The following is a 23,005-nucleotide window of genomic DNA, read 5'->3' on the forward strand; positions in this document are numbered from 1 at the left end:
ATCAAGGGGTTGACGCACACCTTCACGATGCATGTGTGTACTGCTATGTATTCTTGTATTCATGAGCATGTGAATCCATGCCAGACCCCATGCTGAAGAAGGAACAAGTTACTTACCTGTAACTGTTGTTCTCCAGCATGGGTCTGGCAGCATGGATTTACATGCAAACCCTCCCGCCTACCCCTCTGCGGCTCTTCTCTTGGTCCCAATGCCACTTTACGTGCTACCAATTCTGAAGATGGCTGCCAGAGTAGGGCCTTAGGTAGAGGGCAGTCATTGGCTGGGGGCAGCATGACACAGAGACCAGTGATTGGTTGTTAGGAGAAAGACAGTTCAGAAGTGAAACTGAAACTGATTTTTTCTTTATCGAGGATTCCCAGCCTGACGACTGGGAATATTCACGAGCATGTGAATCCATGCCAGACCCATGCTGGAGAACAACAGTTACAGGTAAGTAACTTGTTCAATACTGCTGATTTTGGTTTTGCCAAAAAAATGAACTTTTTTGTATCAATTGATAGGTACATATGAAGTCATTCGCACTGGACATCTGTTGAATGTGTGTGCTTTTTTTTATTGTAATTAAATCGAACCGAGGTGGTTGTTTATAATGTAAATGCCTGTAATGCACAAGTAGGACTAAAATCCAGTTGCTTGATCTGGGAGTGGTCTCCCAAACCCCACCACCTATAGTGAGCAACCCGTCTGTGAGTTTGGGGTGACCAAAGTTCATATATGCTATGTCAGTGACTATATGACAGCTGGACCGAATTTTGTATGCGACTCGGTCATATTTGTAGGTTTCTTGCATAGTGCATGATGCCATCATGAACCCGACTGAAAGCACTATAGTGGAAGTTGTGAAAGGTATGGCAGACATGAAAGTAGAGTGGGTGTAATGTGTTGACAGTGAAAATAAACTGGGTCTAACATTGAGTTAAGATTTGGGCAAGGAGTACATGCTGATCTTACTGTTAACTGTTAGGCGCATCGCACCGTGCTAATATTAGGGCCGTGGTGGTATCAGAAGTAAAAAGTGGTGGTGGGCTGCGATGTGGGGGTCTTCTTGGTAGATCACGGGATATAGTGGCAGTGATTTTTAACATTTTGTGGCAAGAAAATGTGAATGTTTTGGCATACATCTGTACATTTTCAAGAGAACACATTGCCATTGATTTGTGCTTAGTACTAATCAAAATGAATGCTTGATGGGTATATTATATAGTTTTGCAACACTTCAGTAACATTGCGTTACATTTTGAAGTGACACATTTTGAAAAGAGACTTTTTTTTGTTTGTTTCAAGTGCAAAATTGATGTAAATTGGATGCTCCTTTTGGAGTATTTTAATTTCATTAGAATTAAGTTTTTGTTCAATGCTGACCTGACCCTAGGTTAAAATAGTGGGAGGTGAAACAAAAGTTTCGAAATGTTTTCAGTGTAGGATAAAAATATTAGGATAGAGAAGTAGTACCAGTAGAGGGAGGGCGGGTTACGTGTGAGGAAACGTGTATGTTTTGATGCTCTTTCGGAAAGTGATGATGGAGGGTGTTCTATGCTCTGCGTGCCCGGTGGGTAACTGCTTGCTTTTGTGTACATGTCAGTTTGCATAGTAGAATGTGTAGGACATTTTGGCTTGCTTGTCTGGTGTTTGTGTGGGTGGTGGGTTTCAGTTTGTCGGAAGTTAAGATGGGTTTTTTGAGGTGGATGACTTTGAAATTAATGTCATCCACCTTTTGAAATCAACGCAGATTCCTTTTGAAGCAATTATTGTGGGTATGGGTAGCCAGTGGTGATATGTGAATGTTTTGGTAGGTGGAGGATGAGTCTGGCTGCTCCGTTTTGTATGGCTTGCAGGTGGGCAAGGGTCTGCTGGGAGTCCAGTGAGGAGAGCATTGCCATAGTCCGGCTTGGAAAGAACCAGTGCATGTATTGCGATGTAGATGTCTTCAGGAAGAAGGATCTGGCTGATCTTTCTTAGGAAGTGTAGTTGTAGATGGCATGTTATAGTGACAATCTAATATGTATCTGTGATTTTTGTTTGTTTTAGCTTATGTTTTATGTTGTAATAGTTCTGTGAACTAAAAGACAACTAATGATAAATAAATAGTGACAATCAGCCATGTGGTGTGTGAAGGAAGGGTGGGGGTCGATGGTGAAGCAAAGGGATTTGACAACTGTGGAGAGGGATATGTTAGGGCTGTCTGTGAAATGTTGTTTGACCCAGGGGATGAGTTTGGGTTTGTGTCTGGGGGGCAGATGAGGAGACATTACGCTTTGGAAGGGTTGAGCTTGAGGAAGTGTGTGGCCATCCAGGTGGTGATGGTGGAGAGACCGTTTTTGAGGATGTGAAGTTGTGAGGAAGAAGTTATTTGGAAGTATATTTGTGCCATCTGTGTATTGGTGGAAATGGATTTTGTTTGCAAGTGTCTGTCAAGTAGACATATAGGTTAAATAGGAGGGGAGATGAGGAGGAGCTTTGTGGGACCCCATACTGGACCGGGTGTGTTAGGCTTGAAAATGGGGTATGGAGACAGTGTGTCCTGTCAGTAAGGAAGCAGGTGCACTCGTCAAGAATGATACCCGAGAGTTTCATCCTATGGGATATGATGTTGACTAGAATAGTATGGTTGGTGTTGAAAGCCTGCTGAGAGGTCAAATAGTGCTGTGTCCTTTGTCAGTGATATTGTAGAGGTAATCAAGGATGTCAAGTGTCACAGCCTCAGTGCAGTGTCCAGGTCGAACGCCAGTTTGGAAGGGGTTGAATAGGCTGTTTGTAGTGATGTGCTGTTGCAGATGGATAGTGACAAAGCGGTCGTTCCATGATTCTGGCGGGATATAGCAAGATAGTGATGGGGCAGTCATTTTCGGGGAGTGTAGGGTCGAGAGATGGGTTTTTTGAGGCGAGGTGAGATTTGTCTAGTTTTGTGAGCAGAGGTCATGTAACAGACACAAGTTGATGATGTTGAGCCAGTGGGCAGCGATGGTGGTGATGCAATTTGAATGTAGCTGGAGGTGGGCATGCATCATCCATAAAGTGTGCAGGTTTGCTTTGGTAGTAAGGGTGATGATGTGATATGATATGATAAGGCATTTGTAACGCGCCTATACACAAGTGTTTCAAGGCGCGACGAGGCAGGGGGGGGGAACAAGGGGAGACAGACAACGATCTTACTAGGCCAGGTGTCATTCAGATCGCGCAAGTGCAAGGGTAGAGGGGAAGGGAAAAGTGCATGGGGGAAAGGGAGAGGGGAAAGTGCAGTACAGGGTTATAAGCATACAGCATACAGGATAAATAACAAGGGCCAGCTGGTGGCAAGTGCGAGGTAAGTGCAGACAAGTGCTGGGAAGGGGGGGCTGTAGGGATACAGAGACAGTCCCGTAGTGCAGGGGGTGCCGGGGAGGCAGTGCAGGGGAGAGTGGCTGGGCCGAGAACGGTGAATGGCCCAGTTGATGAGGGTTTCTGTGTTGACGGGGTGGAAGTTGTCTCATGTGTGACCTTTAATTGAGGCAACTAGCCTTTTATTATGGCCGTCATGCTATTGGGTCTTAGTTGTGCATTTTCGGTCATTTTCATGTTCCAGGAAATTCGATTGTGTAGTTGGAGCAGAGGGGACATGGCAAGGTTTGCGGAGAGCATGCATGCAGATTGAAAGGAACTCTGTGTTCAGAGTAAGTTTCTGAATGCTTCAGGAATGCTTTCTGGTGGGATTCGGCCTATTTGTCACCCGCAGTGTTTAAGCAAGTTGTATGTTTAAGGTTGTGATCCTGGGTGTTTGTCATTGTGTGCTTAATGTGGAATTATACATGTCTTTGGCATATGGCTTGGGTTTTTGTTTTAGCTCAAGGTGGCTTGGTTTTTCAGAATATGGACTTTCAGGTTGTTCGGGTATTTGCGACATGTGTCGTTTAGGCTGTGAGACTGAAAGTTTAGTGTGTAGTTCTTGATGGATTGGGGCAATGTGAGATCCCAGGGTGAATGACCTAAGACTCCTGGGAAGGGATTATTGGTATAATGTAACTCGTCTTGTATATCGTCCATCTGCCACTGTTGGTGGCCTCGCTGGGCTTGGCTCTATAAGAAAAAAGGGGGTATGGTTAATTAGTCGGATGGCAAAGGCAGATGAAAAACCTGTGGTATGGATGGGTGTAGGTCGGAAGTACCTGATTCCTGAGTGCCAATCTGCTTTCTATGGGTTTGGCAGACTATGAAAGTATGTTCTCCACCGGGAAGAGCACCAGATCTGATAGATTACTGCTCTTTGGTTCTATTTTATCAGCTGATGTGGAAGAGTATAACAGGGCTAAAGAGAGCTGAGTCATGGCTCGGTTAGTGTTGCTGTGCTTCCGAGGGGCTTGTGTGTGTTGTGTAAGGTGGTAGGATATCTGAGCAGGGAGACAGTCAGGGGAACAGGCCTGCAAAGGCAAAACAACCTGTGGCCCTTCACTCCCCGATGTGTAGATGTTTCTGTTGAGACATCAAAGTCAAGGGTGAGTCATCGTGGGATTAATTGTCCAAAACATTGGTGAGCCACAGTTTGCAGGTCCCCAGAATACATCTGGTATCTTACCCTATTTGTGGCAAAGCTATAAGTTGGGTTGATTAAGGGATAAAATAAGCAGTGTTGCATAGCAATTTGTAGATATGCTAATTAAATGGACACTTGTGTAGCAAAGCTAGCTATTTAAGTTAAAATGTTCAATGAAAGCAAACTCACCCTGCATTTCACCCTTGCCTCACAGCTCTCTCCACCCTCTTTTCTCTGTTTACTGCAAACTCAAGGGGGCTAATGGAGAGAGTGCAGCAGTAATCCTCTCCTCCACTCTTAACTGCCAAAAGCCTGAGTCATAGGCAAGATATTTTAAAATCTTTTCCCAATAATTGCAAACCAGATGTCATCGGGATAATACTTTTATTATCCTATCTGGCAAAGACCAGTATGTGTTTACTTTATTTATTTTAAACAAGACAGTCATGCAAGTCTTCCTAAAATAAAAAATGTATGTTGTTACATAATGCACTTTATCACCTTCATACCTGGAGTGTAAGTTCAATTGTACTTTTTGTGTTTGTGAGTTCACTTTAAGATCTCTTACACTCTCTTCCATTCATCGCCCATCCATCTCCAGTGTGAGCATCGGCTTCATGTTCATATTATCCAACTCGACTATTTTCCCTGATATAAAATAGCGTCACTGTGGTAAAATTGAACTTTGAAAGTGTCCCATTATATAATTGGGGTTGAAGTTGAATTTAGAAAGTGTGCCTAATAGCATCACTGTGGTAAAGTTTGAATTCAGAAAGTGCTCGTAAGAACACTGAGTGTGCCTAGCAGCGTCACAGTTTGAACGGATGAAGTGGATGGAACGGAGGGATGGAACGGAGGGATGGGACGGATCTGACAGATCGGATGGATCGGATGGAACGGCTGGAACGAGTGGATGGAACGGCTGGATGGAGTGGATGTATCTCTGTATCGCCTATATATGCTCTGTATATGCTATGTACCTGTATCCCCATGTTATCTGTACCACATGTTTGCCCCTATCCATCCTGTCGCTTTTTATACGTATGCCGCTATGTACGCCCCCCTGTCCTGCTCTCGTGCTTGGTCGCAGGCGCTTTACTGATAACCACCATATCACACTACTATGCTTACTCTCTCCTATACACCATAATTCAACTAGAACACAGCTATACTATGACACATTTGGTCTAGCTGTTCTCATACTAACATGACCCCACCAACACCTCATCATCCTAATAAAACACAGCTAGCCGAGCACATACCGGCTATCTTAGGCGTCTCCTCGGGCCTAACGTAGCCAGAACTCAGACTTGGTGTCCACCCTCCAGACTGAACACATCCTACTGATTTCCTCAGCACCACACCTACTGCTAAGAAGCAGCTATCATGCAACAACCACACCAGCTGCACACATGTCCGATGCGCCCACGCACCATACGACACTCTCTTTCTACTGACTTGAACTGTGGTTCCCAAGGGCGTTCAACCTACCAGCGCTTTGAGATCATACCAATGATACATACGTCGCTATATAAAAATCCAAGTAACATAACATAACAGTCTTCTGAGTCTGATGTGCTTTTGAGGTCATCCCAGATGGAAAATAGGAAATATGGAGTTTCACAGAGGGCTTTGAAGCTGTTTTGGGTTGGGTCAAGGAGGAGGTTGGATTTAGTGAAGAAGCTGGGAGTAGGCTGGTCAGTCAATAAGTTTGGCTAAGAAGCGGTTGTTAGAAATAGGTCTGTAGTTGACTGGAAGGAGGGGGTCAAGGGATGGTTTCTTGAGGAGGGGTTTGGTGTGTCTTGATGGCTGTTGGGAATATGCCTGAGGTGAGGGAGAAGGTAATGATAGATCTTGTGATGCCGCCTGCACAGGATGAGTAAAAGATTCCTTTGAAGAGGTGGGGAGGGAGGGAGCAAGGATGGGAGAGTGGGTATGGATCTCCCAGGGATCCGTACGGTTGACTGCTAGCAAGTAGCTTCAGGAATTCGGGTTGAGAGATTGGTGAGAAAGAGGAGAAGAAGGGGTAGGAGGTAGCAGTGTTAGAGGGGTCGGACGGTGGTACAGATAGTTGGCACAGAAGTGCTGCTAGTTTTGTACTGATGGTGCAGCTACTTTCTACAGATATGTTGCAGGAAAGGTCTGAGAGGGCATCACAGAGTACTTGGGAGTTGAGGGGGTGGGGGAAGTGCAGTGAGGAGCCTTCAATTCTGAGATGGTCTTGTGGAGTTTCTTGCTGCTGTTACTAGATTCTGTTCCAGTCGAAGGATTATTTTGGCCTTCAGGATTTCTGCCCTGTAGACAATATGAGGTTCTTAGTTTACATACTCAACCTGAGAGAAATGCATTCACTCCATGGTGGCAGGTTGCACGCTGTTTAACAGGGCTTTTTGTAGAAAGGTAGATGTCACTATAACCACACCTCTTATTGGGTGCTATGCTGCCACCTAAAGCCCAGCCGCACACATTGAACATTTTATTTGCCGTACATATCAAATAAAAGTTCTCGCCAGCAATGGTGGTGCACTGTGAAGATGGTACTAGTCCGTCATAAAATCTCCTCGCCTACCTGCTGGCTAGTAGAGTTTGCGAGCCCTGTAGGCCCATGCTGTTTTTAGGTACATGTTGCAATGGTTACTGGGTCACAATTATCTATGTGTCTGTATTTACTCCGTGCTGTGCGTCTGTGTTTTTGGGTCATGCATATTGTGGTTTCTGTGTACGCCCTTGCGTTGTGCATGGTCAGTTCGGTTAGAGTTCTCCTTGATTTTTTGTTGATACAGTCATGTGACAAAAAAGTCACATGAGAGTTCAGACAGTTAATTTTCTGTATCTTAGTGTCATTTCTAGATTTCAGATGTTTACACAAACAGGTTTTTGTGTGAATTCAGATCATGCTTTATTGCATTTACCATCAAGAGTGCAAAATAATATTTCTGAATGTTTAACATCTTGAAACACTAATTCCATGTTTCTTTTTTAATTTCAACAGGACATTTCAACTGCTTAAAAAAGCAGGAATCCTGGAAATAAGTGAAACATTCCTAGAGTGTTTGCCAAAGACACCTGACTTGACAGCAGAGGCCTTCCATGACAGCAAAGACCTCCCATGACGGCTGAGGCCCCATGAACTCTTGTTGGGCGGAATATTGTCCTTTTCCAACTTAGAAACACTGACCTTGGGGAAATATATACACATCTGGAAATTCTGCTGTAGTAAGGTCTGTGTTTGTTATGAATGCTTTCTTCTGCCTAGTCGGTACCATACGATTCAGAGGTGATATACATTCAATCTATATGACATTGATTTACAAGTGAATTCCAAGCCATCTGATGATAAGCAAGCTCCCAGTAGTACCCACACTGATGCTGCGGATGTAGCTTTCTTCCAAGCAAAGATAAGCAGCCACATACGGAATGCTAACCGTGGAAGAAGCTACACCAATGTGCAGATTGTGGCCCAACCCCCAAAGACTCCAAAGAATCCAATGACGAGTGACCGGAAGCAGGAGAGGAGAGCTGCACTGTACTGAACATGGCACAGTATTAATTGAAATGGCAATCTAAAATCACATCTTGTGTGAGACAGCGGAATCATCTGTAACCGCATGGAGTGTGAAAAGCCTTCCCCGAAGCGTAGACATCTAAGGCAGCATCATGGAATTTATGTGAGGGAGGGAAGAGGGAGTGTAAATGGAGGGAGCAGATGAATACGGCTGTCACTTTATAGTCTCAGCTCTGTACCCCCATGCAGTGGAACTAAGTGTAGAAAGCCCTTTCAGTATCTCTTGAAAGTGAAAGTGTGCCGCACTCAGAATGATAAAAGGGCATGATTTCTGCTCATGATAATATATAGCATCATCTTGCCCGTAACGACAGAGACATTGAATTTAATTTCAGACAGTATTTTCAGTTTTTCATGCATGTGGAGGTATGTGCTAGGAGAGTGTTGTATTAAAATTCTGGATTTTACGGGGATTTACTTATGAGGAAATAAATGGAGGGAGTGCAGTCACAGAGAGAACAGACAGTGGAGAAACCATATGCATGTTCTGATGGGGAAATGGCTTGCAAGCAAAAGAGTGATTTATTGCAACATCCGAAAACTCACACTGACGAGAAACCATATATATGTACTGAATGCAAAATGTGTTTCAGTGAAAAGCGTGAGCTCTCAATGCATGAGAGAATTCACACTGCAGAGGCAGCACATACATGTTCTCACTGTGACATGTCTTTCATGCATAGGGCTAGTCTATTGATTCATCAGAGAACTCATACTGGCGAGAAACTATTTATATGTTCTCAATGTGACATGGCTTTCACACACAAGGGTGGCCTATCGTATCATCGGAGAACCCATACTGATGAGAAGCCATATACGTGTTCTCTATGTGGCATGGGTTTCATGAAAAAGGGCGGCCTATTGTATCACGAGAGAACTCATACTGGTGAGAAACCATATAGATGCTCTCAATGCGACAGTGAGTTCAGGCAAAAGGGTGATCTATTAAAACATGAAAGAATTCACACTGGTGAGAGACCATATAAATGTGGTGAATGTGACAAGGCTTTCAAACAAAATGGTACCCTATTATTGCATCAGAGAATTCACACTGGGGAGAAACCATATAAATGTTCTCTGTGTGGCATGGCTTTCATGCACAGGGGTGGCCTGTCGTATCACCAGAGAACTCACACTGGTGAGAAACCTTATAGATGCTCAGTATGCAACAGTGGCTTCATGCAAAAGAGTAATCTCTCAAAGCACGAGAGAATTCACACTGGGGAGAGACCCTATAAATGCTCTGACTGTGACAAGGCTTTCCTGCAAAAGGATGCGCTGTTAGTTCATCAGAGACGCCACTCTGGGGAAAAACCATATAAATGTTCTGACTGTGACAAGGCTTTCCTTCAAAAGGATGCTCTCATAGTACATCGGAGATGCCACACTGGTGAAAAACCATATAAATGCTCTCACTGTGGCAAGGCGTTTGTTCAAAATGTTGGTCTATTAGACCATCAGAGACGTCACACTGGGGAAAAGCCATATAAATGTTCTGAATGTGACAAGGCTTTCATAAAAAAGGCTAGTCTAGTGCATCATCAGCGATCTCACGCTACTGCGGATCCGTAGAGCTACTGTTGGTGCAATCGTGGTTTCAAACAAAAGGTTGAGCTATCAAAATATGAAAGAATTCACACTTTGGGAGATCGCGTGCCTGTTCCGAAGGTGGCAAGACAGTCAGGCAGAAAAGGTGCTCTATTAGCACCTGCAGCAGGGGACAATTGCGTTGCTTGGATTGCCGGCTGAATCTACGTGATGCAAGCACGCGTTTCATGCAACCTAATTGCTGCTTCCGCCACCCCGTCATCTTCCCCCACTCATTCTATCTACATTCCCATTTCCCATCCCTCCCACCCCTAACCCCACTTAAGTTATCATTTCAGCAGTGGCGGTGCCTGCCACTGCTGCATCTCAGTGTCACTCCTGGCCGCCATGAAAATAGAAGAGAGGCTCTGTATGGAGCCCCGCCTTCCTGATCCATGATGGCCATCTTATGAAATTATTTGATTTCAATGTGTCCCAATCATTGAAACAAAATACATTCACCTTAGCACCGCGGGTTCCCGGATTATAAAACCGGGGTGCAAATAGCCAAAAGCACCCGTTCCACGGGCTGGAATGGGTGGTAACGGCTTACTATAAAATCAGAGGACTTGCACTGGGGACAATAAACAGATAACTGGTTCTGTACATACAAGGCTTTCACGTATAAGGGTTTATTATTCCAGAACGTAGAGTTAACATTGGAAATAATGTAAAGAGTCTTAGAAGAAGAGGGATCTCAGACTTCCAGCGCTTTAACTTAAAAGTCTGTTTCCATGCTTCACAATCCCACTTCAAGTCCAGGCCGTGGTTGCTCTAACATGAAGACACTGATGGGTCCAGAGGCAAAGACTGCAGCAGCTACAAAACGCTGACATCCACCTGCTGACCAATGCCTCAAATATCATCCACCTCTCCTGGTGATCACCTTTTCACATTTGCTGCAGATGGAAAAGCACATTCGTGTCCATGCACTGTGTGATCCCATATGCATTCCTTCAGTGTTTCAACGTTACTGAGAAAGATATTCACCGACTGTGTTCTCGCAGTAATCCCTGGGTCCCTTTGGCCAGGCTCCTAGTCACTCTTGCACAGTAAATTGGGACAGAACCTTCTCTTTTCACTGCTGTAGAGATCTGCTTTATTTCAAGTGAGACACATCAGGTCACATCTCATGTTCCAACAGGCATTAGATACATGGTTCTTTAACCATTGAAATTACATATCCCTTCATGAAAATTGTCATCATCTAGTACGAGGCGGCCATGAATGAGGAGGTAGCATACTCCAAAAACCTCTCGCATAACACAAATGAGTTTGAGCAGAAATCAAAGGGGTAAGGAGATGTCGGCATCACCTTTAGATTGTGTTGAAATAAAAACACGATCCTTGTTGTATTTGCTCACACCATAACTAATTGTCATTTCCCTATGTATGGAACTTTATGAAGTACCATTTCTGAATGTCAAAGTGAATGCTTGTTTGATGCCAAGGTGGTGTGTTTCATATGCATCAGTCTTTTCCTACAGAATTTTCCAGAATGCTGTGAAAACGTGTTTCTCTGAATGCTGAAATGTTGATTTGTTTTTCTAACTAGCGTTTTTTGTAAGTCCTTTGTCGAGTTCATTCTTGATCATGGGATACAGGACCAGCTTGTTCTTGCACGAGCTCTCTGATTTACTGTTAATGGAATGCTGAATTTTAGAAGATACAGAATAATGAACAATAAATGCATTTGCTTCTCTTTGCTGAAATTTCTTTTGTGACCGAATGCCATTTGTGAGAGCGAGAAAGAATATACATAAAATTAAGCGGGTATTTCTGTTTGTGGGGGAGAGGCCTGCTATTCAGACTGCTCTCCGTAATGCTCCATGCCAGTAACTGAATAGTGCATCAATGACGCGTTGCAGCAGCTGCAGAGCAAGTTCAAAAGTTGCATGTTCATTTCTGAGCCCGCAGCTCTAGGCGGGGGGGAGTGCCTTTATTGTCAACATCACCCTTTTTCTAAAATCTCTGGAATCCTCCCCATTGCGGCTCCTGTGGATGAGTGTCTTATCCTCCCCGGTACAGGGAATCTCCCTTGGGAGTTTGCTGGGAAGCTGCTTTCAAAGACATTCTGGCCTTAATACAATTGGTGGTCCAAACCAGCGTGCTGTTCACAAGAGACTCTTTCAAGTCAGGCAGATGGAGGAAGGGGACAGAGATGGAATAGCCCAGGGACAGAGGACATTCCACAGATGGGCTCCATCTTGGATTTTACCAGGGCTCCCTTCCCACTTCCTGCAGATTGAGGACTCTTGGTATGCCACCAGAAGACAAAGTCCATTTATTACAGCAGCTCTGAATGCATCCTTTACAGAATGATAGAAGGGAACCAATCACCTGTGACATTTTAACTATATACAGTGGGATACCATCCCCTCAGTTGATTCATCGATGGACGACTGAAGAAGGATTCACCTGGACCCTAGTTGGGAGTACAGTCTGCTCCAATTGCTCTGCCATAGAGAAAACGGCCCAAGCCTTGCAACCAAATGCAAGCTCTTTCCGCCTACCATCCCAGAGGTATTCTTAAATCGGGGCTGGGGGCCCTGAAAATGTGTTGGCGCATTTACAATGATGTCGGGTGAGAAATCATTTGAGAAAATGCAGTATAAATCTGAATACCCCAGAGCAACAATATGCAGAAATATTTAAGGGCACCACAAACCCAATGAATGGACCGAGCAAGCCCAGGATGCTATTGTTTGTCCTGAGCAAGGATAAATGTCCATCAACAGAGCCCAAATAATATCCATGGGGTGAGGGGGAAGGACAGCTGATGAGGGGGAAGGACAGCTGATTTGGCCAAACTCAAACCTAATGTTTTTCTACAAAATAATCCATTACAGCTGTGCTCATTGAAATGTATAAAACACTGACGGAAGCACAAAAATTAATTGGTGCTATGTTTGCTCTGAAATGTCATTACAACATGTGAGCGGAGACGGGTGTATTATAAGTCCATTGTTACGATTGGAAGGAAGGACACATGCAAGCTGCGTGGCTGCAACACTGATTCTTTATTGAACACATGACATGAGATCAGTTCCCGTCAACTCTGCAATGACCCTCAGTCAGGGAGGACCACCAGCAACTGCCGTCCCATAGAATCAGAACCCCTCTCTGCACTAGGCTCCAAGTTCTATTCTGACACTGGACTTGGAGCCTGGTAACTATGTACATGCACAGCAGTAATGCCCCATGCCAGAATGGGCAATTGGGTGAGAGATATTTAACTATGTACAAACATGTTAGGAACCAAACAGCAGGCACCTCTAACAACCACGCAGGCCAATAAATACCCAAGTATCCTCTTCACCCGCCCAAAATTCCTATTCATACACGAGACAAACAATGTATTGGAGTTGTGAGAAACCAGAAGGTGTCTCACTCACTAGTCCCCAGGGATCTGTCATCCAAGTGGCCAGGACACGGCCATTGCTTTTGGACCCAGTTCCTGGGGGTGGACCAATGCGGAAGGATCACCTGGATGATGGGTCTTCAGGGAGTGGGAGTGGGAGTGGGAGTGGGACACCGGATGATGAGACGCGGTATCCTTTACCCCATCCTACCAGGTAGGATATTTAGAAATTCAACCCCACCCCCTTTTACAACACACTTTCTTGCAGGCAGGCCGCTATGACAGAAAACGGCTAACACCCGAGCCGTATACCAGATGTGTCCCAATACAATGGTCAGGCAATTACTGACCATCACACACACCTGACTTCCATTACACTCCCCCCCACACGGATAAAAGGCAGAGCGCAAGAGCACACTTTGAGCGAGGCAAAGCATACGAGGAAACAACAGTTTCAAGATGGCAGTTTAACAGGAGGGGAAAGACTGTGCAACAGAAGGGGATCGCAAGGAGGGACGTTCCCTTGACCTTTTCGACAAGCAACCATTACTTTCATGTAGCCTCGAGAGTAGAAAGCGTAAGCCTAGAAAACCAAGCTGAGGAATCCTGCATTGTGTGTCGGAGGTACCCAGGGCCCTCCCGCATTGATAATCGAGGCAGGGAGACTCGCCATCTGCAGTGGTACTGTCTTTGTCTCCAACAACAAAGCAGCGTCTGCCAAAACAACACAGCCGGTGAGTTGGGGAGACTGATACAAGACCGGTCTGTGTTGTAAGTAGTATGGCGAGCGCTCGAACAAACATTGTATGAAACGCGTGTGATAACCAACGCAAGTGCATTTGAACTGCAGATGAGTGATTGAACTTTGAAACCAAGATACAATATCTTTGACAGAGTGGTCCGGCACCTCGTGGCTGCTCAATCGAAATTCTCTGGGCCTGATAATGAGTTTGGGCAGTATCCCAGCTGTGATACCGCCCAACTATATTAGCGTTAGTGGCCAGCGGTATTACCACCGGATCGCGGGTTGGGCACTATTAATCCCCATTGGACCCAATGGGGAATTTCTGGCACAATTACTGCACAGTAATACCGCTGGTGGTAATTGCACCAAAAATGGTCATTTGTCAGTGAATTTACCCCCAGCTTAGAGCTGGGGGTAAATACACCAGAGTCGTGATAGGGCCAGCCCTTAATTGTGGCGGTAATGCCGTTATCACCACATTTAAGGGCTACCACCACACTCGTGATGAGGCCCTCTGTAAGATATCCAACTGAGAGTTGACAAAAGTGAAAGAGTGGCAATGGATTGTGAATTTAAGTCGTCCTGCGACGGGTCAAGCAAAATCCGGCACACAAGTCTTCGATGTTGATATAGTAAAGAATAGTTTATAATAAAATAGATAAAGTCGGTCTGAGCACGAACGAGGGAGATCGAATTGTGAGCTTTGTGAAACAAGGGGTCTGAACCCGAAGGCGGGAGATCAATGGTTCGAGCCCGAATGAGGGGGATTGAATTGCGAACATTGTGATATGAGGAGTCTGAGCCCAAAGGAGGGAGAACCACGGTCCGAGCCCGCATGAGGGAGACCAAACTCCTGAATATTGTGAACATTTTTACATGTGAAAACCAGAGGAAAAAAAAACTTGGATGTTTGTCGTGTTGCATCAGGCCCTCTGAAAAAGAGATTTGAAAGGCAAAGAGACTTTAGCACGGAAGGCCATGATGTTGACGTTTTAAAGCGCCCCCTCATGCTAGAGAAGCCAGAGATTGTGCTCAGCTTGAGTGTGCCGCCTTGTCTCATGCGGAAAACGTGGGAGGGAAGGGAAGCCAATAGCATGAATATCCTGACCTATCATTTCTTGAACAGTTTTCTTTTGCATAAAGTTGTTTCCCACACCATTTGTATTTAGAGGTAAGGATTGGCAATATGTTTATTAGTATAGGCCCTTTTATTTTGACAATACACCACTAGGACTGCGTTATTATTTTTTGATGGTCGTAGCTTGCTCCCATCTCTAGATTTAGGATCAGATGGACGTTTTTCAAACCCAATTGAAGTTCAATAAACACCCTTCAACTGTGGTCACTTGTGTCTGTCTGACTGTTGATACCTTGCCTTCCTTACAGAGCCAACATTACCACCAATATCTTCTTAAATGTGATTCAGACACAAGCAATGGAGGTGATTACTGCATCGCTTCCAAGAAGAGGCTAAAAAGCTATTACTGGGCCATTGTAGCCATGCCGTTGAGAATGCAGAGAGGACATTAGTATGGCTGGCTGCCACTTTTAATTCTGTGCTGTGTATCTTTAAACCATGAGACGTGATAAAGATGTTTGCTGAATCTCGGCCAAGTGATGACACTGGTGTTCCACATACTTTCTTAAAGGTTGCTCAAGTCCATCTTGGGCTGTGTCTTGGTAGACGTGCTTACAAGAGTGTCAGAGACAAGAACTCCCTGCTTTGGTGTTATTCCATTATAAATGATGATGTTTACACAGCATCTGCCAAAGATCCAAAAGCCACATGGCTAGAAACTGTATCCTGAATGTAGAAAAATGATTTAATAAGTACATTATCTTGTCGTAGGAGTTGAGTTCATTCCCAACATTGCGTGTATACACAGATGTGTCTAATGTGGGCACTGTCAAGAAAGCATGCAGGACCAATATGAAGTGGACACTGAAGCTTCAGAGTCAGAAGATATTGGGCCTCATTATGAGTTTGGCGGTACAGTGACAACGGTGCTGGTACGACACTGGCACCGTTGTCACTGTACCGCCAAACTACGAGTTTTGCTTGCGGCTGCCTGACAGCCTGCCAGCTCTGACCTGGCGGGTTGTGCGGCACCCGCGAGCAAAACCCGCGGATGCACCTGTCGTAAATCTCCCCCCGTCTCACCTGTGATCGGGATCTCCCTTCTTCGGCCGCAGGACTCTTCCTGTGAGTGGTTCGGGTCTTGAATAGGCACGCCCGAGCCTCGTCAGGTTGCAGGGCGCGTTCAGAGTTCTGGGATGTTCGTGGTTCCAGGGTATCCAGGATTAGCGATAAACAAGCTAAGTAGGGAGGGGGATCCAGGAACAGAAAAATAGGCAAGGAAGGAAGAGGATCAAGGAAACCAATGTAGAGAGCAAACACACGTCGTGAAAGCTAGTGCGTAGCACGGAGCTTGGTACGGCCATGTTGGGAGGAACAAGGAGTACAAGCCCTTGTGACAATGACCATGAGGTCCAGAAGGGGCAATTTCGACGGGTCATGACAGCATGCCCCCTCCGAAGACTGGTTCCTCCAGGCTTGCGTGGGTGAATAAGATGGAATCTTCTGAGCAAACGAGGGGTCTTTAAACTAGAAACTGGTTCCCATGTTCTCTCGCTAGGGGGGTAGCCTTTCCACTCTACAGGATATTGTAGTCGACCCCTCCTATACCTGGAATCACATATCCTGGACACCTCATATTCCAACTGGTCGTCCACAACAACAGGTGTGGGTTTGAAGGGTTTCCGAGTAGAACTAATGTAGGGTTTCAACAGGGAAGTATGGAAGACTGGATGTATCTTCTTCCAGGAATCCGGGAGCTTAAGTCGGAAGGAAACAGGATTGATGATCTCCTTTATAGAAAATGGACCATAATAGCGAGGAGCCAATTTGTTTGGTCGTAGATGTCGAGGTAACATTTTCGAGGCTAGCCAGACTTGATTGCCAACTGAATAGGAAGGTGATGGTCTTCTCTTAGAGTCTGCATATCTTTTGGTTCGAGTCTGGGCCTGTTCTAACTGATCCTTGGTCTCTCTTTGTAAGTCGATCAGCGTCTGAATCCAAGAGTCAAGGGTAGGTACCTGAGTAGATTCTGGAAGAACTGATGGTAAAACAGACGGATGATAACCTTGACTGCAATAGAAAGGGCTGATCTTGAGAGCTGAATGATCTGAGTTATTGTAGAGGAATTCGGCTAAAGGTATAAGGAGAGACCAATCGCCTTGAACCTTGGTGGCAAAACAACGAAGATATTGTTCCAGGGTTTGATTTACTCGTTCCGTTGCCACATTGGTTTGTGGATGATAGCCTGAAGAAAGGGCACGTTGGATTCCTAGAACACGACAGAGATGTTTCCAGAATTGTGAAATATACTGAGGTCCTCTATCCGAAATAATCTTGGAAGGTAGGCCATGAAGACGAAAAATATGTTCCAGGAAAATTCCAGCAAGTTCTGAGGAAGATGTTAGTTTAGACAATGGTGTAAAATGAGCTAGATGAGTGAAGAAGTCAATGGTTACCATGATGGTTGTATATCCTCGGGAAGGTGGTAATTCAACAATGAAGTCAGTGGCAATAACTTCCCAGGGTCTGGTTGGCAACGTAGGTTGTAGAAGCAGACCCGCCGGCCTCTGATTATCGTATTTGTTCTGACTAAAAATTGCACAAGTCTTGATGTATTGAACTACACTGGCCTTCATCCCTGGCCACCAGAACTGTCTTTGTATGAGACAGAATGTGTTGGTTACTCCTCGATGGCCGGAGTGAAGAGTATCATGGCATAGATTCATTACCTTCTGTTGAAGTTCTTTTGTCGGAATGACCACTGAATTGTTCTTGAATAAATATCCCTCCTTGATTGTCAGACGCCAGGGATTTTTCTCGGATATGTCCTTCCAGAGTTCAGATGATTGTGTCTGTACTCTGATTTCTTCCAGGAGATTGATCGCTTGAGCTACAAAGATTGTAGGTGGAACCATTTTAGGATAGATCTTATCCTCCAACGGAACATAGTCGGGACGCCGAGAAATGGCATCAGCAATCATGTTTTGCGGTCCAGGATCATTTGAAATTGATACTGAGCAAAGAAGTAGGCCCATCAAGCTTGTCTACTGTTCCTGCACTCCATGGATTGTAGGACCTGAAGATTTTGATGATCAGTACGGACTTGAACTGGATATTTAGCACCCAGGAGTAGATGTCTCCATTCAGTGAAGGCATGACGAATGGCCAATAACTCCTCCAGAACTGATTAGTGAGTCTCGCTGGTGGTCAGGGTCTGTGAAAGGTAAGCAATGGGATGTTCCAACTTATCATCGGATTCTTGTTTTAAAACTGCTCCTATGGCGTAATTGGAGGCATCAGTTTCCACTAGAAAAGGACGATTTATGTCAGGTTGGGCCAGGATGGGGGCCTGAGTGAATTCTTCTTTCAAGCGTTGGAATGCCTTGTCTTGTGGTATAGACCAGTTGAATGGAACGTCTTTCTTCAGGAGATTAACAATGGGTTGATTTTACGCCTCTGCAGGCCCACAAGAAGGTTATTACCCTCCGTAAGGGTATGCGCCATATTGCAAACCCATTCTACGCCCACTGGCAACTGCCCTGGAAAATAGTGGCTTCGGCTCACTCCGCAGCACTCTGCGTTAAGTTTGGACTACAATTCCCAGCTTCCCGCCTCCCCCTGTCAGCTCAGAGGCAATGATGTATGAGCCTCGGTTTCGTCCGCTTCCGCCTTCTCCTTCCCGATTTAAACCTCGGAACCGGGCGAAACGCTGCTTCTGATTAAAGTTGCATCCCGGTATTTAGAAGTTCCGTCTTCAATCCTACTTTAATTACCCGTGTTTCCTCTTTCACGGACTGCTTTTGCCTGTCGCTTTTGGAAAACTACTTACCCGTGTACCAGACCTGTTTCCTCTTTCACGGACTGCGCCGCTTTTGGAAAACTACTTACCCGTGTACCAGACCTGTTTCCTCATTCACGGACTGCTTGTGCCTGCCGCTTTCGAAACTTGTGATCACGGCATCGGTAAGACTCTTCTTTTCACCACTTGCTAACAAGCACATCTCCTGTACTCATTGTACCTTGCCGCTGAACTATATCACCTGCAACACTCCAACTCAATTGTGTCCTTTATTGTTGCTGTTACCATCCTCTTTCCACCATCAGACTTCCATTGAACATTCTTCAGTAGTGCACAGGGACGCTTTGCGGATAGTGCACCTACCCGACTCTAGTGCGGCCCTCATTCTGCCCGGGTTCAGTTTCCCTAACTAACCTACCCATTTGTTACTTCCGTTTTCATGAACTCTTTGGACATTACAGATTCAACAGCACATCAGTGGTAAGGGTTTTCTTTTGTATGATTATCCATTCTCCTTAGCTAATTGACAACTATAGTCAGGATAGGTTACATTCTCCTCTCTTACTTGTAGGTGGTTCCGCTTGCCTTGAAACAAGGGGAGGGCATAGTTCAGGTACTACTAGAAAGAAGTATCGAGGGAAAGGGATCTTTCTTAAATTCCCAATTGCTCACCTCTTGTTTTTCCTTTACAGCTGGGTTCTTGGCGGCGTGTCCTCCCCGCCCTTTTGAGCGATCAGTCCCTCTGCCTGGTCCTACCCAGCAGAGAGTCATATCGTTAAAAAGGTCTTGTGCCCTCACAGAGAGGAGGCTAGGTTGGAGGCCCCGACCTAGCTCTTCAATCAATAGTTCAGTCCTGTGCCTTCCGGCCACCGATTTGGTATACTTCCCTTCCGGTGAGTAACAGTTGAACAATCTCGGAAAAGGTGGGAATGAATTTCCGGTAGAAGTTGGCAAGCCCCAGGAAGGATTGTATTTGCTTTACAGATGTTGCGGCGGGCCAAGCCAGTATGGCCTTCACCTTTGAAGGGTCCATACTAATTCCTTCTGAACTAAGGACAAATCCCAGATAGTGAACTGATGTAACATGAAACAAACATTTTTCTGGTTTGGCTAAGAGTTGATTTTCACGGAGACGTTGAAGTACTGCCTTTACATGTTCTTCATGTTTCAAGGAATCCTTTGAGAAGATCAATATGTCATCCAAGTAGACGATAACATTGAGAAATAACATGTCAGAGAACACCCTATCCATAAAACGCTGGAAGACTGCGGGTGCATTAGTCAGACCAAAGGGCATGACTAGGTATTCAAAGTGACCAAAGGGTGTTCTAAAGGCTGTTTTCCATTCGTCTCCTTCCCGGATACGGATCAAATGGTAAGCACCTCGGAGATCCAGTTTCCTGAATATCACTGCACCTCTCACAGCTTCAAGGATATCCGAGATCAGGGGTATTGGGTATCTGTCTTTCAGGGTGTGTTGATTTAGGCCCCGATAGTCGAGGCAAGGTCTGAGCTCTTTGGTATCCTTTTTAGGAACGAAGAACAATGAAGCACCAGCTGGTGATTTTGAAGGTCTTATGGTGCCGTTCTCAAGATTAGTGTCTAGGTATTCCCAGAGGGCTCTCTTTTCTGGTTCTGAAAGGATAAACATCCTGCCAAAGGGAATCACTGCTGAGGGTTCAGTATCTATGGCACAGTCTTCGGGTCTATGTGGAGGTAAGGCTTGAACGATGGCAGTAGAGAATACATCAGCATACCCTTGATGGATCTCTGGAACTTGTACAATATTGGAAACCATGAGTGGTGTCTCTGAACTCCTTCGAAGACTTTTAGGGGCTGTGACTGAGGTATTCAGGTTTAACAATGGTTCGTACAGAACTCCGAGCCCAGGAATTAGGATCCGGCCGTCCAGTTGATATATGGATTGTGCCTTTGTAACCAGGGCATGCCCAGAACCAAGGGGTAATGGGCTGATTTTATAATGCCAAACACAATTCTTTCTTGATGATGATTTATGGAAAGATGGATCTCCCTTGTTTACAGACTTATGGGTCCTGAGGAAAGAGGTCTTCCGTCAATTGCTTCCGCTGGCTGTGAAAAACTTCTTGCTTCATATGGAATGTTATGACTTCTGACCCAATCTTGATCAATGAAGACTCCCATTGCTCCGCAATCCACCAAGGCTAGTATGGGGTAGACCTTGTCCTTGGATGGCAATAAAAAGGGCTGTAATATCACCAATTTGTTTTGTCCAGGAGAGTTCAAGGATGGAATTGATGTGGAGCAAACATCGCTCTCCTGAAACCTTGCTCCATTTAGGATCGGGAGCTGGCGTTTCCCGAGCGTCGGGGAGGAGTCAGAGGACACTCTTTAACTAGATGTTTATCCGAGGCACAATACATGCATAAGCCTGTGTGTATCCTTCGTAACCTTTCCTGCGGGGAAATTGGTCCACGAAAGGCTCCAAGTTGCATGGGTTCAGAATCAGTGCTCGGACTCTTGGCAGATTCTGTCCTTTTAGTATTCTCTAGGGAGTTTCTTTGAATTGATATTTTATTCTTTTTCTTTTCGGCCTTTCTTTCTTGGATTCTAAAGTCTATTTGCATAGACAAGTCCAGGAGGGCCTGGAATGAAATAGGACGTGCCACCCTGGCTAACTCGTCCTTAATCTCTTCATTTAGACCTCTGCGAAACAAGGTAAAGCTGGCTTCCAGGGGCCAGTCCGCCTCTTTGGCTAGCTGTTTGAATCTGGTGACATAGGTCAACATGTCTTGGGATCCTTGTTGGAAGTCAAGTAGCTTTTCTTGAGCACTGTGAACCAGCTCTGGTCGTTCGAACATGGTCTTGAGTTCCGCGAAGAACCCTTCATAATCATCCAGGAGAGCATCCCCTGAATTGAGTAATGGAGTGGCCCATGTAAGGGCATTACCGGAAAGATGCAATATTATGAAGCCCACCTTAGCCCTAGGAGTTGTGAAATAGTAGGGCTTGAAGGTAAAATGTACCAAACAAGAATCCAGGAATCCAAGTAAGGTCTTTGTTGTACCGTCGTATTTATCAACCACTCCTCCCAATAATACGCTGTCCTTGTTCGCGGAGTCGCGTGACAAGACAAGCTGTGTTAGCGCCGCATTCTCGGCTTTTAAATTCTGCATCTCTGTGGAAAGTTCTTGCATTCCATGCATCAGGTCCTGAATAGCATTCTCCATGGTAGAATCCGTATTGATCGTTCGGCGTCTCAAACTGTCGTAAATCTCCCCCCGTCTCACCTGTGATCGGGATCTCCCTTGTTCGGCCGCAGGACTCTTCCTGTGAGTGGTTCGGGTCTTGAATAGGCTCGCCCGAGCCTCGTCAGGTTGCTGGGCGCGTTCAGAGTTCCGGGATGTTCGTGGTTCCAGGGTATCCAGGATTAGCGATAAACAAGCAAAGTAGGGAGGGGGATCCAGGAACAGAAAAATAGGCAAGGAAGGAAGTAAGAGGATCAACGAAACCAATGTAGAGAGCAAACACACATCGGGTCACTACCGAAGATAGCGTTGAGACGCGCGGACCCGCACGGGCGTGACCAATTTATAGTACGTGCCACGACGTGAAAGCTAGTGCGTAGCACGGAGCTTGTATGGCCATGTTGGGAGGAACAAGGAGTACAAGCCCTTCGTGACAATGACCATGAGGTCCAGAAGGGGCAATTTCGCCGGGTCATGACAGCACCAGCACCATTTTTAACAGTGCCAGTGCATCCATGCTCCCCATTCCCATTCTGCCCTGTAGGGCAGAATGGGGATGGGGAGCGCGGTATTACCAGCACCCGCGAATGAGCAATTACTGGGCCGCCAAACTTGTAATGGCCCGGTAATTGCTCATTAGCGGGTGCCGGTGACGGAGGTGAGTTTGGCGGTAGCCGTGCTTGTTTTACAGGCACGGCTACTGCCAAACTCATAATGAGGCTCATTGTTTTTTTTGGAATTGTTAAAAATAAACCAACTAATAAACATTTGATCCAATAAGAGAATATCTTTGCCTTTAAGTTTCAATAGTAAAGTGTTTGGCTACACTAAAAGTCACAAGGTTTTGCAGTCCCGAGATGCCTATACATTCTCCATCATGGGGTCTGACATGGATTCACGTGCTCATGAATATTCCCTGTCCTCCGGCTGGGAATGCTCAGTTAAAAAAAGAAAGCAGTATTGCTTTAAAAGCTTGAATACTGCACCCATCCAGTGACGATTGTCTCCCTGAGTCCCGCACCCGACGGCCATCTCCTGTTGGTGCAGGGAGTCCTCATGCTTTGCTCTCCAAGCTATTTATGATATTTTGTTGGTTTTTGACGAGAAACATCAAA

At 45.4% G+C, this 23,005-nt stretch overlaps 1 protein-coding gene across 1 annotated transcript in view; it reads left to right on the forward strand.

Moving 5' to 3' along the window:
- The window catches only part of LOC138552337 (zinc finger protein 84-like), a 62,471-nt gene extending 51,089 nt beyond the window's left edge, over positions 1-11,382 (forward strand). Inside the window, exon 2 of the mRNA XM_069642530.1 lies at positions 7,521-11,382. Coding sequence (XP_069498631.1) covers positions 8,526-9,665 — 1,140 coding nt within the window. The 5' untranslated portion in view covers positions 7,521-8,525 and the 3' untranslated portion in view covers positions 9,666-11,382. The remainder of the gene's footprint in view (positions 1-7,520) is intronic.
- The last annotated feature ends 11,623 nt before the right edge of the window (positions 11,383-23,005 follow it).

Source organism: Ambystoma mexicanum, chromosome 1q, assembly GCF_040938575.1.
Source record: "Ambystoma mexicanum isolate Mex_15411 chromosome 1q, UKY_AmexF1_1, whole genome shotgun sequence".
Lineage (NCBI taxonomy): Eukaryota > Metazoa > Chordata > Amphibia > Caudata > Ambystomatidae > Ambystoma > Ambystoma mexicanum.